Source organism: Coenobita brevimanus, chromosome 110, assembly GCF_032717465.1.
Source record: "Coenobita brevimanus isolate Jiangsu-jjx chromosome 110, ASM3271746v2, whole genome shotgun sequence".
NCBI classification, from domain to species: Eukaryota; Metazoa; Arthropoda; class Malacostraca; order Decapoda; family Coenobitidae; genus Coenobita; species Coenobita brevimanus.
Genome location: NC_137063.1, coordinates 37,729,363 through 37,746,452, shown reverse-complemented (window position 1 = coordinate 37,746,452; position 17,090 = coordinate 37,729,363). Strand labels below are relative to the sequence as shown.

Here is a 17,090-nt window from a genome sequence, read left to right as displayed (position 1 = left end):
TGACTTGTAATATGAGATGAATACTAGAATATGATGCTAGTCATGAAGAAGTGCCATGTAAAGGATGTATAGCCACAGCGAAATGAGCTTCAGAGAAAAATGGAGTCAGGTTAAGGCAAAATGGCTGTGGGGAGATTTTGCTTTTATTGTCACGCCGTTAAGGCCTTCCGAGATAGCAATTACATATTAGAGAGACAGACAGACAGACAGACAGACAGAAAGAAAGAAATAAATGAAGATGAGGGCTAGCACTGAGTAGAGACTGTAGATAATGGCGGTAGTACTCAGGTTACCACTTAGGGTGCGACGACCAGCAGACACGCGTATTCTTAGTTCCCCTCACCCCCCCTTTTTTTTTTCTCTCCTTGCTATGTCTGGAGTTATATATATATATATATATATATATATATATATATATATATAGGCGGATGCGGATCCTACGTATTTCACACACTATCTCCACGGATCCGGATCCGGATCCTTTTTAATGACACTGGCATTAGAGGTATGTGCTCCCACAGTGCTTTCTTGTTTGATGTGTGGTTGGTGCATTAAAGAATGATTAAGTGGGTGAAGAGTGAAAAATGCATTTTCTGCGTTTTCTGTTGCAAAAACTTCTCTAATGCATGTATTCAGTTACGAAGATGGGATTTGCCGAAAGTTAGTGATTGGGGGGGAGGGGAGGTACGGAAAAGCGGAGTATGAGAGAGAGAGAGAGAGAGAGAGGTGGGAGGAGGAAGGTGTATTACAAGAAAACTCTCAGAGAAACTAATAACATAAACCATATTCTGTTTCCATAGGAAATGAGTTTTCTAATTTTTCTCTCCTATTTTCTCTCTCTTTCTAATCAAAGCGTTCAATACATGGTCTTACTTTTGGTCTTTTTCACTCAACAGGTGGACAAGATGGCGACCACAGAAGACCCAACTTTTAACGTTACGGAGACCAGTTCAGAGTGAGTAGTTTTTTCCCTTTTCTTTTTTTTTTCTTTTTTTCATTAGGTGTTGAAATGTCCCACTTTTCTTATTTTTTATTTATTTACTTGCATATTTATTTTTGCTGGAAGGGGATGCTGTTGGTTTTTGGCTTTGTAGGTCTGTTGGTGGAAGTTGTGTAGGTACCAGACTACTTGTGTTTATTTTACGTATTTGTGGATGATTTGTGGATGATTTTCTGAATTATTTGTATTATTTTTATGATGATGATGATGATGATGATTAGTTGTGGTGGTGGTAGTGGTGGTGCGGTGATAGTAGGGTATACAGTAGTTTATCATTTATAGAGGAAGGTATCTTGAATGAGCATTTTCAGTTTCTCGTAAAGGTTACCCGGGTCTTGGGTTTGTTTCTTGTAAGTCGTTTTCTGCTCATGGACTTTTTTTTGGTGAGGAAGATGGTTAGGGAAGTAATGTGCTGTCTGGGTAGTCCCTAATTCGACCCCCTGTTGAGGCAGTAAAGTGTCTGTCGATTTAGATTTATAATAGACTTGACTGATCTACCACAAGACCTACCGATGTGTTATAAAAAATCTCCCCGCCGATACCATAACATTAGCTCTGAATGAGACAGTGGGTATTGGTGCTGAATTGGTGACAGGTGAAGGCATGTGGCACTAAGAGCACTGCTAGGCTTGAGAGACCAGATCGTGGAGTCAGGGGAAAAAAAAATGCCATCTGATCATCCGAACCACTCAAGGAAGCTTTATAAGGTTTCCCGTAGGCCCAACCTGCCAGTACGGTGTGTTGTGGTCGATGTAGGAGGCTGTGTGGCATCTCATCCATAGTGGTGATTGAGTCTGCTTGGAATGCCTAAGTGTGTGTTATTTTTGTACACTCGCTTATCTGCACCCTCGTCTCCCCCTCCCCCTCCCAGACGCAGCCTCTCGTTTCCCCTCTCTCCCTTTCTTTCATCCCCTTCTCCCTCATCTCCCTCTCATTGCCAGAAATGCACCCTCCCCTCTTCCCTTAGTGTATCCCTTCCTTCTCTCTGCTGCCACTCATCCCCTCCTTCCCCTCTGCATAGTCTTCCTCTGCACCTCCAATTCTTTCCCCTCCCATCCTCACACGTTTCCTTTCTCATCCCAGCCTTCCCTTTTCTCCTCTCGGATACACCCCACTTTTCTTCTCCCTCTCTTCCTTTTCGCCACGTCCTTTCCCTTTCCCCTCCCTGTCCATATACCCTTCCTCTTTCCCCCCTTTGCTCTTCCTCTTACTTCCCTGCTCTTTCTCTTACTCTTACCCCCCTGCTCTTCCTCTTACCCTCATGCTCTTCCTCTTCCCCCCCCTACTCTTCCTTTTTCCCTCCCTCTTCCTCCCTCTTTACTCCCTGTACTACTTTCATGGATTCCTCTCGCTCTATTTTTCCGTCCCTCTTTCACATGCACCCTCTTTTCCCCTTACCTTTCCCGCCCTCATACATGTGCACCCCCTCTCCCTCTGCCTCTCCCTGTTTTACATCTCCCCTCCTTTATTTCTACCCCTCTCCCTTCTTCGACCTCTCCCCTTCTCTCAAACTGTTTTCCCCCTTGCCTCCTCCTCCCTCTACATATTCCCCTCCTCTCCCCCGTCCTTCCCCAGTCCCATTCCTAGCCATACCCCTCCTCATCCACTCTCTTCCTCTTCTCCTCCTCCCTTCTCATCCCTCTCTACTCCCCTCCCTTTCCCCCATTCCCTCCCTTCCCCTCCCCCTTCTCTCCCTTTCCCCTGATCAGCCTATAACTAAAGTGATTATATTCTGTTACCAATATCCTTTCAATTAGATGCCTCGTTCCATCGCCGTTAAAAGCTTCATTGTATCATAGAATGGTGGTAGTGGTGGTGATTGTGATAGTTGTGGTGGTGGTGGTGATTGTGGTAGTTGTAGTGGTGGTTGTAATAGTTGTGGTGGCAGTGGTGGCGATTGTGATTATTGTGGGGGTTGTTGTGGTTTAAGTGGTAGTGGTGGTGGTGACTGATATTAGAGGTGGTAGTGGTAGTGGTGGTCGTTTGATGATAGTGTTGATAGTGATAGTTATGGTGCTGGATGTAGTTGTGATTTTAGTGGCGGGAATAGTAGACTAGTTGTGTTGGTTGATGTCGGTGTGTTAATTGTGGTCGTAGTAGTACTAGTAGTAGTAGTAGTAGTGGTGGTGGTGTTGGTGATAGTAATATTTGTGAGTGGTGGTGGTGGTGGTGAGTGAGATTGTGACGGTTGTGGTAGTGATGGTGGTGTGGTGACTGTGAAGATGAGTATGGTAGTTGTGGTGGTGATGGTATTGATGAGGCTGAGTGTGGTGGCGATTATGGTGGTGATAATATTGGTGATAGTGGTGGAGACTGGAGTGATGGTGGCAGTGGCATCTCTCACTGTCTCGCATCATCTCCCAGTCTCTCAGTTATTCATTATCTCCCACTGCCATTCGTTGCCTCACTGTCTCCCTAAACCCCTGTCACACCGTCTCTCATTGTCTGTACATCTCCAGTTACCTTTCACTATCTGCCATTATCTCTGTTCCTTTGTCTCGCGTTCTCAATATCTCCCATTTTTTCATCATCTCCCAGCATCTCACCATCTCTCACTCAGTTCATTTAGGGGTAAGAAATCTGTCGACTATCCTTGGTGGCATTCCTTGATCAAACACCCATATCACTTCTTTTGGATCGAACCCACTGTGATATGGACTCCACTCTGACCCTAGTTCATTCACCAACTTGGCGAAAAATTCATTATCTTCCAGCCTAATGCCCGTAACACAGAAGTAGAATAATACAGTGATGCGTCTGGTATATCCTTTTCCAACTCTTCCTCTGATTTAAACCCCCTAGAGCTATATTTGTTGGAGGCCCTTAAACCCCCTCACCAACTGGCCTCCATTTCTTAATTATATGGTTACCACCCAACGTATCAATGGTGTCCTGGATTATAGGAAACCATTTGCTTTGTCATTAAATTCAGAATCACCTGAACATACTGAAGGTACTACGGTGGTTAATTTGATGGTAGGTGACCCGAACTACTTCCCGTCATCGGTATTACTGCTTTATAATTCACTGTCAGAGAATATTTTGCAATTATACACTTGCCTGAACGAGTAATCTGTGCCAATACTCAGTAATTCCTCTTCATAATTCGGCGCGTACGAATAAGCACGGGGAAGAGGGTCTGAATGAGCTGAATAATATCGCATCTGCACACTCGCTATGCAGATCTGAGGCAGCGTGTGGGAGGGTGTGTGCGAGTGAGGGCGAGGAAAATGTGTGGGCGTGGAAGAGGGGAGTAAGAGTTTGCGTGTGTGTGTGTGTGTGTGTGTGTGTGTGTGTGTGTATCGATCCTAGCTTCGGGCCCTCTACGTGTCAGGTCCCTCATAGTTTCCCAAAGCGGTAATAAAGAACACTCTTTCACCTTTACTGTTTTATGTATCTGCCTCACATGGATGGCCAGCTTTACTATAGTCTGTTTAAAGTTTCCTGGCGAAGATGCCCTACTCTGTTCTGCTGCTGATTGGTTGGCATTACCGCAGGAAAGATGGTAGTACAGTGGTGGTAATGGTGGTAGTGATGCTGGTAGTTGTGGTATAGTGGTGGTGATGCTGGTAGTAGAGGTGACGGTGGTAGTGATGCTGGTAGTTGTGGTGTAGTGGTGTTGATGCTGGTAGTAAAGGTGACGGTGGTGGTGATGCTGGTAGTAGAGGTGATGGTGGTAGTGATGCTGGTAATGTTGGTGATAGGAAACACATCAGTATTTAATTAATGGATTTCCGTTAACACATTATGGGTGATAAATTATGAAAGGCAAGAGAGAGAGAGAGTGTTACTTAACTTTTTCTCCCTATTTCACCCACTTCCCCCTTCTCCTACTCACCTCCCTCTCTACCTTTCCCTCCCTCTTCCATGTTTCCCTCCTACTTCTCATCCCGCCTCTCTCTCTCTCTCTCTCTCTCTATCTATCTATCTATCTGTCCATCTATATATTTTTGTCTTTCTTCATTCTTTATTTCTCCTTCTCGTCTCCTTACCTCCCCCAATTCATCCATTTCACTTTCCAACCCCTTTTTCCTTTGCTTCTGTCTTTCGTTCTCCTCGTCTCATCCCCTCCCCTCTCCTTTTCGTCTCCCTCTCCCTCCCTTTCATTTTCCATCCTCCTCTCCTGTCGTCCCTCTCTCCTACCCTCTCTCTCATCCTCTCTCCTTCCCTCCCTCAGCCCTCCTCTGAGGAAGACCTTGGGGTGTATGCTATAGGGGACATAATACGTGTTGACTGTCCTCCCTTCAGACCTGCGGCTCTGCTCTCACTACAGTGTTGTGATGTAGCTCAGTGAACCGGCAGCCGATACCTCCACACACACACACACACACACACACACACACACACACACACACACACACACACACACACACACACACACACACACACACACACACACACACACACACACACACACACACACACACACACACACACACGTGGCGCTATTACAACTCACTCCTGATGACGTTAGGTTAGACTAGATTGGATTGATTTACCTTAAGCCTTGGCAAGTCATCAGTAATTGCAGTAGTAATGACTGTGTTCGGGTACGCAGGTTCAAAGCGGCATACAGTACATAGGATACAGAGGCGCGCGCACCGAAAAACATACGGACAAAAAGACCTTTGATATTTAAGTGCTACTCTCCAGGCCGAGCTGCGAAATCAGGTCACAGAATTATCGATTTCTTTCTTAATCATTCTTCATTCTTTCTGTCTTTCGTTCATCATCAGTTGTATCTCGTGAGCGAAAAGGCGTACATGAGTGTATATCGGCACCAAAACGCATCTTAACAACCGTGAATGTTTCTTTTCACACTTTCAGCAGCATTGAAGCAACAGTACGCGAGCTACAGAGTCAGTTCAGTCTCTAGCACTTAGACCTGCCCTCTGAATATATAAAGTCCACGGATTTGCGTTGTCCTGTTCCACGTAAACATTTTATGTGTACTGTATCAGTAATCGAAATAGCGTTATCGTACTGTTGAAAGTCGTTTTATGGTGTAGAAATGTGTATTTCGTTCCTCAAAAAGATCATAAACTATAAAACAAACAGCTTATTCTACAGTAATTGTGATGAGTTAGGAATGGAAAAAACGCAGAAAAAAGACGAAAACACACACACACACACACACACACACACACACACACACACACACACACACACACACACACACACACACACTTACAAGAGAGCGTTTCGGATGGGAGGACATTCATAGTTCCATACCCATTATTACATTCCACATTGTACCCATGAAATGTGTGTAGGTAATGGAATGTAGTAATGGCTATAGAATTCAGACTCTCCTCCTATCCCAATTACTCTCTTGTTTCTTTGCTTTTTTCATCTTTTGTTTCTGCACTTTTTCTCATCCTCTCTCTCTCTCTCTCTCTCTCTCTCTCTCTCTCTCTCAACTTCTACCTTCCATTTTTTCCTTCCCCTTCCCCTTCCATCACTTCTTACCGTCTCACATTCTTCCTTCATTTACGTCCTTCTTCCATTCATCTATCTGTCCATTCGTCCTCCGCTTTTCCATTCCTACTTCCTTCTGTCCCTCTTCTCCCCTTCCTCCCTCCTTCCTTCCTTTCCTCCTTCGTTCCTGGCTTCCTCCCATCCACATTATAACTAACACCGTGTCTCCCCGATTTCCTTCTTTTCTTCCTTCTTCCTTCGTCTCCCTTCCTTCATTCCGTCCTTCACTATAGCCACATCAAAGCTAATAACATTCCTTCCCATTCTGTCCTGTTTCATTGTTTCCTTCCTCCCGTCCTCTCTCTCTGGATTTACTGTCCTTCCTCCTCTCCATCCACACCAGAACCAATAGCATTCCTCCCTCTTCCTTCTTTCTCTCCTTCCTTCCTTCCTTAAGCGCTCCTGCCTTCCACCTGTAGGCTACATCCATCCATCCAACCACTCATCCTTCGGTCCTTCCTTCCTTCGTTGCATCTATCCATCCATTACTCCCCTTTCCATTTTATTTCCTTGCTACGTACCTACCTACCTATCTACCTACTTTCCTGCTTACCAGCCCACCCTACCTACCTACCTACCTACCTACTTACTTATCTACCTTCCATCCTTCTCAGCAAACTAATAACCTACCTCCTCTCTTGTCGTACTTCCTCCCTCCCTCCCTCCCCGTTCCTTATATCTTCATTTCCTTACTTCACTCCTTCCTCCCCCTTCTTTCCTTCCTTGCTTCCTTCCTTCTGTCATTCATTCATTCATTCATTCCATATTTCTATCCGTTCTTACTCGTATATCTTTTCACCTATCCTTCTTTCCTTTGTTTATCGTCTTTTCTCTCACCTGTTTTCCCTCCCTCCCTTCCTCCTTCCCTTGCCTTCCCTTCCCTTTCCTTGCCTTCCCTTCCCTTCCCTTCCCTTCCCTTTCCTTGCCTTCCCTTCCCTTCCCTTCCTTCCTTCGTTCGTTCGTTCGTTCGTTCGTTCCTTTCTTTCTTCCTTCTTTCCATTAATTCATCCATCCATCCATCTATCCATCCATCCATCCTTCCTTCCTTCCTTCCTTTCTTTCTTTCTTTCTTTCTTTCTTTCTTCCTTCCTTCCTTCCTTTCTTCCCTCCTTCTGTCTTTCCTTCTTTCCCTCCTTCTATCTTTCCTTCATTCCTTACCTCTCTCCTTCCATCGTCTTCCCTCCTTCACTCCATCGACATCAAAACCAATATAGGCTACCCCCTCCAAACACACACACACACACACACACACACACACACACACACACACACACACACACACACACACACACAGCCCTCTCAGTATTCCCGTTTCACCACTTCTGATCTCACACACACACACACACACACACACACACACACACACACACACACACACACACACACACACACACACACACACACACACACACACACACACACACACACACACACACACACACACACACACACACAGCCCTCTCAATATTCCCGTTTCACCACTTCTAATCTCTTGCCTTTAATGGTACACTCAGACCTCGATGCGTGTGTCAGTTTGCAGTGTATTGGGCTGGAAATAAATACTGGAACTGGATATTATTGGTCTGGAATGGAGAAGCTCTGAAATTAGGTGTCTGTGTGGGAGTTTGTGATGGAATTTGTGATGTGGTGTAGTTCTTTCTCTCTCTCTGTCTCTCTCTCTCTCGCTGTGTGTGTGTGTGTGTGTGTGTGTGTGTGTGTGTGTGTGTGTGTGTGTGTGTGTGTGTGTGTGTGTGTGTGTGTGTGTGTGTGTGTGTGTGTGAGAGAGAGAGAGAGAGAGAGAGAGAGAGAGAGAGAGAGAGAGAGAAGAGGAGGATGGGTGAGGCAGGTGGGTAGATAGGTGAGGCAGGTAGGTAGATAGGTGAGGCAGGTGGGTAGATAGGTGAGGCAGGTAGGTAGATAGGTGAGGCAGGTAGGTAGATAGGTGAGGCAGGCAGTTAGACGGGTGAGGCAGGTAGATAGATAGGTGAAGCAGGGAGATAGATGGGTGAGGCAGGTAGATAGATGGGTGAGGCAGGTAGGTAGATAGATGAGGAAGGCAGGTAGGCAGGTGAGAGAGACTGTCAATACGAGTCTGCCTAATAGAACTGTCGGCTAAGGTTCCTCTAACTCGTCTTATTGCCTCTCTCTCTCTCTCTCTCTCTCTCTCTCTCTCTCTCTCTCTCTCTCTCTCTCCCCCCCCACCACCACCACACCTCACCCTGCTCTCTCTCTCTCTCTCCCCCCACCACCACCACACCTCACCCTGCTCTCTCTCTCTCTCTCTCTCTCTCTCTCTCTCTCTCTCTCTCTCTCTCTCTCTCTCCCCCTCTCCCCACCACCACCACCACACCTCACCCTGCCGATCCTGTAACCCTCCCTCCTTCACCCTCTCTCCCTCTCTCTCCTTCACCCTGCCCGTCGTCTCTCACCCTCCCTGTCTCACCCTCTCATCCTACCTCCCTCACCCAAGCCTCACCCTGCTTCCCACACTCTTGCTTCCGGCGCACTATCTCTCTGCCTCACCCTTACCTTACCCTCTGCCTTACCCTGCCTCACCCTACCGCACCCCCTGCCTCACCCTACCGCACCCTCAACCTTATTCTGCCTCACCCTGCCACATTCTTCTTTTGTATCTTCATCACCATTCCTCCCTTGGCTTCACCTTGTTTTTCACTGCCTCACTTTACTTAACTCTGCCATACCCTGCCACCCTCTGCCTCACCTTGTATTTCCTTGCTTCATTCTTGTCTTAGCTGCCTTGCCTTACCTTGAGTCGAGAAGCGTCACTCTACTTACCCCTCTGCCTTACCCTGCCTGACCTCTTACTTGCCCTGCCTCCCTCTGCATCACCTTGTACCTTAATCTGCCTTACTATTACCTCACCTGTTCTGCCTTACCGTATATCTTCCCCACTGACCCTCCCTCTCCCACTCAACCACACCCTGTACTTCACCCTTCCTTCCTCATCCTCACCCCTCGTACCCCTGCTAAGCCCTGGATCTCCCTCCATTACTCTTTCTCCCTGTATGTCCACCCTCCACCTCTCCCTCACCTCAGCAAGCCTGCCTATCTCATAAATCCAGCCGCCTCTCTCCTCCATTTTCACGCCTTTCTTGCTCCTGCCTCTCACTTGTGCATCATACGACATCGCGGGGCAACCTCTGCCTTATCCTGCCTCACTTTTCTCACCTGTCGCACCCTCTGCCTCATCCTACCTCGCTCTTCTCACTTCTTCCTAACCCTGCCTCACCTCCCTCACCCTCTACCTCGCCCTCACCCTGTCTTACTCTTTCTTAATTTTCTGTTCCTCTGCTTCACTCTCTGTTTCTTCATCCTTCTTTCCTCTTCCTCCCCCAACCACTCATCCTGCCTCAGCCTCTATTTCGCCCCGGCTTTCCTGTTTTCTACCCTGCCTCACCCTGTGTTTCACTTCTCACCCTGTCTCTCCCTGCCTTGTCCTGTAATTCTTTTGCCATCCCTTGTCTCTTCCTGCCACACACTCTCCCTGTCTCACCCCCTTCACCTTCTCTCTCTCCCTGCGTCACCGTGCCTCACATTCTGCCTCACATTCTGCCTCACCTTCTTCCTCTCCCCACATCTGCGTCACCGTGCCTCGCATTCTGCCTCACTCTGCCTCACCTTCTGCCTCTCCCTACATCCGCCTGCCTCCGCTGCCTCAGAAAGTCTCCATTATAGGCGAGGAGACATTGAGAGGTCAGAGGGGACGCGACACAGTATTGAGAACACTGCCAGGGGGAGACACAATAACATCTAGAACACAGAGGGAATAACAATAACATCTAGAGCACAGAACACAGGGACGTTCAGAGCAAAGACACTCAGAACACAGATATTTAGAACACACACTCAGAACATGGATGTATTCGGAGCACCCTCACTCGGAATATCGTTAGTGACATTCAGAACACAGAAACATTAAGAACACCAGCACTTAGAAGACACCACACTTAGAAGACACCACACTTAGTAGATACCACACTTAGTAGACACCACACTCACAACACACCACACCCACAACACACCGCACACCACACCCACAACACACCACACCCACAACACACCACACCCACAACACACCACACTTACAACACACCACACTCACAACACACCACACACCATACTCACAACACACCACACTCAACACACCACATAACACACCACACCCACAACACACCACACCCACAACACACCACACCCACAACACACCACACCCACAACACACCACACCCACAACACACCACACTCACAACACACCATACTCTCAACACACCACACCCCAACACACCACACCCACAGCACACCACACCCACAACACACCACACCCACAACACACCACACCCACAACACACCACACCCACAACACACCACATAACACACCACACCCACAACACACCACACCCACAACACACCACACCCACAACACACCACGCCCAGCACACTACACCCACAACTCATCACACCCACAACTCACCACACCCACAACACACCACACCCACAACACTGCACCCACAACACATCACACCCACAACACACCACACCCACACCACACCACACCCACAACACACCACACTCACAACACACCACACTCAGATAAAGGGTGGGTTATGCTAAAATATGACACATTTCGAGCATGACACAATCAGAAAACGAGCACTATAAAAATTCGAGATAAGAGCATTGGGACTTGTGAGAGAGAGAGAGAGAGAGAGAGAGAGAGAGAGAGAGAGAGAGAGAGGCGAGGGGGGATGAGGGGAAAAGAGTGGGAAGAAGGGGAAGATGGAGGCGGAGAGAGGCGTGAGAGGAAAGCAAACATATGGGAGGGAAAGAGTGGGGATTGGGAGATGATGGGGCGGAGAGGAGGCGTCGGGGTGGATGGGAGGAGAGAGAACGAGTGGGAGAATGAGGAGAGGGTGAAAAGGGGAAGGGAACGTGAGGGGAGAGGATTGGGGGAGTGGGGAGGAAAGGGGGAGGAGACGGAAAGAGGTTGAAAGTGCATTTTATATCCATCAGACTTGGTAATTATATCAAGAGTCTCTCATTTAGTCTTCATACTCGCCATTTCTCTCTCTCTCTCTCTCTCTCTCTCTCTCTCTCTCTCTCTCTCCATGACCTGCATTGTTTCTTTCACTCTTTCACTTCCGGCCTTATTGCTTTTTCTGCCTCTCTCCCTCTCTTTGTCTGTCTCCCTGCTCCCTTGCCCCCTTTGCCTTCCTCCCTCCCTCCGGTCCTTTCTTCCTTCCCTCCTTCCCTCTCCGTCCTTCCTTCCTTCCTTCCTTTCTCACCTGCCTTCCGCTACTTTCCTACCTGCCTCTTATTAGCTCCCTACCTGCCTCCCTGCAACTTCCCTGCCTACCTCCCTGCTACTTTCTTACCAACCTCCCTGCCACGTTGTTGCCAGCCTCCCTGCTACTTTCCTGCCAGCTATCCTCCTACTTTCCTGCCTACCTCGCTGGTACATCCCTACCTACCTCCCTGGTGCTTCAGTTTCTTCCTGCCTGATACTTTCCTGCCTACCTCCCTTCTTGTTCAAATAGAGTCCTTGTGTTGCTTCATGGACAGTTGATTCCTTACAGCTTTCCCATCTGTGTGTGTGTGTGTGTGTGTGTGTGTGTGTGTGTGTGTGTGTGTGTGTGTGTGTTTATGCTCCATCCAATTTTCCATCTCCCTCTTTCTGTTTACTTTATTTGTTCCTATTTCCTTTTTCGTCCTTCCTTTCTTTTTTCTCCATCGTTTTTTTCTACATTTCCCAAAGAGAAAATATTTTGCTATTCTGTGGTGTTCTTGTTCTCCTCACCTGCGCTCGTTGTCTCGTCCTCACTCCTTTATTTCAGGGCCAATTTGCCTGAAACTTACTATGATAATGCAGGCACGTTCACATCTACTCCTGCTGTTGTGTCTGTTCCTGGTGGGATGTGGAACTGTTTTAGGAAGTTGAGTGTAATGGTTCCACATCCCACCAGGAATATACTGTACACTACTCATAGCCACTTGTACACACTCACAGTTTCTCATTCACGCTTGCCTTCATACACCCTCCAGCATCTTACCCACACCTCACCCACACCTCCACCTAGCGTACACTTTTCCTTTGCTCACCCACACCTTCTCTCAGAATCTCACGTCCATCCACACCTACTTACACCTCACCCACGCTGTGCCACACCCACCCACACTTGTCTACACTCACTCACACCCTGTCACATTTCCCCTGCACTCCCTCACACCTTCTCAGACTCACTCAAGCCCCACCCCCACACCCCTGCATCAACACACACCCTGACACCACACCACACCTAACCTACCCACACCACACTTTATAATTTTTAATTTTTCCACAATTAATTTTCCACCCATGAAAGTTACTATATATAAACTTTGGACCAGCACAGGGTCATTACCGCGCCAGACCACCTCATATATATATTTTTAATGAATAAAGGTTTGTCCTTCTAATAAAAGGGAAACTGGGATAGGGTACCGCTGCGCTAGAAAATAAAAACGTGAGAATGGCAATATTAGCTAATGGCTTTATCAGTTTTTTATCCGTCTGTCTGCCTGTTTATCTCCAAATGTATCTTGTTTATGTGTTTGTGGTTATCAAAAATGTATCCTAAAGTTGACACAGTGCATAATGCGTTCCTTGAAGCTGAACAAAGAGGAAGCCAAAATCAAGGTTTGTTCATTTCGAGATGCCTGAACACTATGATTAAAGACTGGAGGTGATAGTCAGTGAGAAAGGATAATTGAAGAAAACAGTTCCTGAGTTGACCAGTTGCAGATATGAATGCCTAAGAGTACCTGTGAATTCTGGCATTAGAAAGGTGGACAGCAAAGGGGTGAGAGTATGCAGCTAGACGGGTGCTGCATGACCGTCGTAATGAGAGAGGAATGGAAACAGTTCAGAGAAGTGGTTACCAAAAATGTGTGTGTGTGTGTGTGTGTGTGTGTGTGTGTGTGTGTGTGTGTGTGTGTGTGTGTGTGTGTGTGTGAGAGAGAGAGAGAGAGAGAGAGAGAGAGAGAGACGTGTGGCAGGGTACAGAGTAGACATAAATCCTTTTGACACATTCAATACTCGTCCATTCCACAAGATGGTGGGAGAAAGAGAGAGAGAGAGAGAGAGAGAGAGAGAGAGAGAGAGAGAGAGAGAACGTAGTAGTGGCTATTAAAAAGGAGAGGGATGCAGGATAAAGGAGAAAGGGGAGAAGCAAAAGAGACAACGAAAGATAACTGAGAAATGACGAGTATCGAAAGGTGAGGGTGAGGGTGAGAGAAAGGGAAGAGACAGGGAGACGTGAGCTGCATACCCACACAGACCCTTGGGACCACAGGGGGATAATCCAGCCCGGAGAGAGAAATGTACAAGACCTTTCCCCACCAAGAAATATGTAGTTGAATAAGTAAACAAGAAGCGGTGCCAAAGCATAACAAGCCCGTCCCCGGCAGTCATTTTAGTGCTGACGTATAAACACAACAGGATATCTAGTCAGAGATGTCACTATCAGATTTGGAGTAATTCGGGTGAAAAGTGACAATTTGATGCCTATTTGAATTTTTAGGCCCGATCCACCTGACATCGACCCCCTTGCCGCTAAGTGGGGAGGTGACCCCCCTGACGTAATGAGGCATGTTATTGGATGCAGATTTGAAAGATGCTCCTTTTGGTTTTGGTTTCGTGTCGATACAACGATGGTGAGTGCATTGCCATTTTTATTAACAACCCTTCATGCTCGGTTTGTTAGACATCACAAGTTTCAAACATTGTATGAAATTCGATAAAGTAAATGGTTTTTATTTTTTATTTTTTAACCTTGTCTTAAAAATTAAAAAAACTTAGTATCACATTATCTCGCGCAGTTCATTTTTCTTTCTTTCTCTCTTATTCTCCGTTTTCTCTTTCTATCCCACTGCCGCTGACGTCATAATCTGCCCGTGGGAAGACCTGGTAATCCTCTTCACCTAGCATAATGATCCTCAACCTCCCACCACGTCAGATCATTCCGAAACTAAACTATTCATATTGACCTTGGCTTTGACCTACGACCTATTTCGGCCAGAATTCAATTGTTCTTCAGATGGTTTTAAATGTGGTGTAGTTGCGTTCAGTAACTTTCATTACTCTTACTGACAAACAGACAGGTAGACACACTGAAAGAAAGGCAGAAAACCGAACCAAACACATCAGCCCCTCGAGGTACACGTGTGTTTACAGTGACGCCCTGGAGATAAAGGATCAATTCAGCGCAGTTAGGAGGGAAAGTGGTGATGGTGTTGGTGTGGAGTATTGTTGGTGTGGAGTGGTGTTGGTGTGGAGTGGTGATCGTGTGGAGTGGTGATCGTGTGGAGTGAGCTGCAGTCCGAAAAGATTAGAGATCGAACCCAGACTGGCGCAGGGAATGGTTTGGGGATTTGAATGTAGTTAAACAAGAGTCTCGCAGCCTCCATTAACTCACTCTCAGCTGAATCAAATCGTCTGGTGTAAGCGAGAATAGCATGCTGGAGTTGTTTCGATCATATGAGGGTCAGTCACGGTATCAACTCTCAGGCTTCTCTGGCTCAGCTGAATAAAATCGTCGGGTGTCCGCTGGAGTGGAATACTAGAGTTTGCTTGACCATGAGAGGGTTAAAGTGTCATAAAATCCCTCTATTGCAGTCACACGAGTCCTGAGCGAGACAGACCGTGGAAATTAGGGCTCAAGTGGTAACATGAGGTGTGTGGCACTATTTATGGCAGGTTTCAGGGAACTTGTTGACATAGTGAGCGAGTCAGATACATTTAAAAAAAAAAAAAAAAGGAAAGGGGAGCGATTTTCCTTTGTGTGTGTGTGTGTGTGTGTGTGTGTGTGTGTGTGTGTGTGTGTGTGTGTGTGTGTGTGTGTGTGTGTCTGTGTGTCTGTGTCTGTGTGTGTTTAGTTGGTCTCTCTTCCCTTCCCCTAACCCCCGACTGTCATAAACCGTAAGGGGGAAAAAAAAAACACGAAGGATCTTGAAAAATTCGAAATGCCTCACACTGGAATGGAAGATGGCACGGTACTGTCAAACCCTTTCAGGACGATGACGCTTTCTGATGTCTCTTTCTATGGTTTTTGATGTCTTCTTTCTACGGTGACGTCGTGTATTGGTTTACTGATACTACCTCCACGTGACATCATTTATCTCAACCACAGCCTCCGTACTGAAGGGGTAAATGGAGGCTATTTACAACTTCTTCATTTTGAGGAGTCTTGCAGGCAGAGTAAAATTGTGGGATGGATGGATGGATGGAAATTGATGTGTGGATGTGGGTGGATGCATGGATGGGTGAACTGATGGATGGGTGGAAATGGTTGCGTGAACATGCATGGATACACCGATGGATGGGTGGAGATGGATGGATGAACTGATGGATGGGTGGAGATGGATGAATGAACTGATGGATGGGTGGAGATGGATGAATGAACTGATGGATGGGTGGAGATGGATGAACTGATGGATGGGTGGAGGTGGACGGATGAGCTGATGGGTGAATGAGTAATTTTTGTGCCTGGATTAAACTTCGCACTGGGAGAGGCCATTACTGAATTAAAAGAAAAAGAAAAAAAAATCCTGAAGGTAGTTTGAATAAACTTAGAGAAAATATCTTACAATATCAGGAGGTTGGGAAGACGATTTTAGCCCCTTCAGTACGAGAGCCTTTTCTTACGCTGAATAAAATGGCAGAAAATCGTCTGTGTGTACGAGTTTAGGGAAAAAAAATAACGTGTTAGAGGTCTTTCCTGAAGTGAATTAAATTGTGCAGTGGAGGTCAGAGTGGAAGTGATTGAGATGTCATCGAAGTGAAGAGGTTAATAAAAAGGAAATATCGTTTAATGAACCTGAGAGAGAGAGAGAGAGAGAGAGAGAGAGAGAGAGAGAGAGAGAGTTGACTGCAATGGACAGGGGAAGAGGAGAGATAGAACGAGGGAAGTGAGACGAAAAGATACGAGGCACAAGAGAGAGAGAGAGAGAGAGAGAGAGAGAGAGAGAGAGAGAGAAGAGGAGGGAGAAGGAGACGGAGGAAGAGGGGGGAATAGGTATAGATGGGAGATGATTGAGAGGATGATCATGGCAGGAGGGTCAAAGGGTGGATCAGAGGGAGATAAAAGGTACAAAAGATATGTGAAGAGAGACTAGGGGGGGGGGCGAAAAGAAAGAGAGAAAGGGGGAGGAGGGTATGGAGATGAGGAGGAAAGAAATCACGCGAAATAGGGAGATAAAAGACGATTGTGAGGATGAGAGAAGAGGAGGAGGAGGAGGAGGAGGAGGAGGACAAGGACGTACCCTCCCAAAGTCCTGTAATCTCTTTCCCATCCCCACCATGCTCTCTCTCTCTCTCTCTCTCTCTCTCTCTCTCTCTCTCTCTCTCTCTCTCTCTCTCTCACACACACACACACACACAGTACGTTCATTCATCTATGGTCCTGTTTCTATATCTATCTATCTGTGTCTGTCCGTCTGTCCGTCCTTTCCATCCCTTGTTTCCTCTTCATCTGTTTTCCTTTATCAGCCTATCTCTCCCTGTGTCTTTTTATATCCCTTTATCTATCGGTCTACTCATATATCTATCTACCTGCCA

The 17,090-nt window shown here is 46.8% G+C and overlaps 1 protein-coding gene across 1 annotated transcript in view; it reads left to right on the top strand.

The window, feature by feature from the left end:
- The first annotated feature begins 901 nt into the window (after positions 1–901).
- The window catches only part of LOC145417462 (high-affinity choline transporter 1-like), a 159,940-nt gene continuing 143,751 nt past the window's right edge, over positions 902–17,090 (top strand). Inside the window, exon 1 of the mRNA XM_080286158.1 lies at positions 902–955. Coding sequence (XP_080142284.1) covers positions 906–955 — 50 coding nt within the window. The 5' untranslated portion in view covers positions 902–905. The remainder of the gene's footprint in view (positions 956–17,090) is intronic.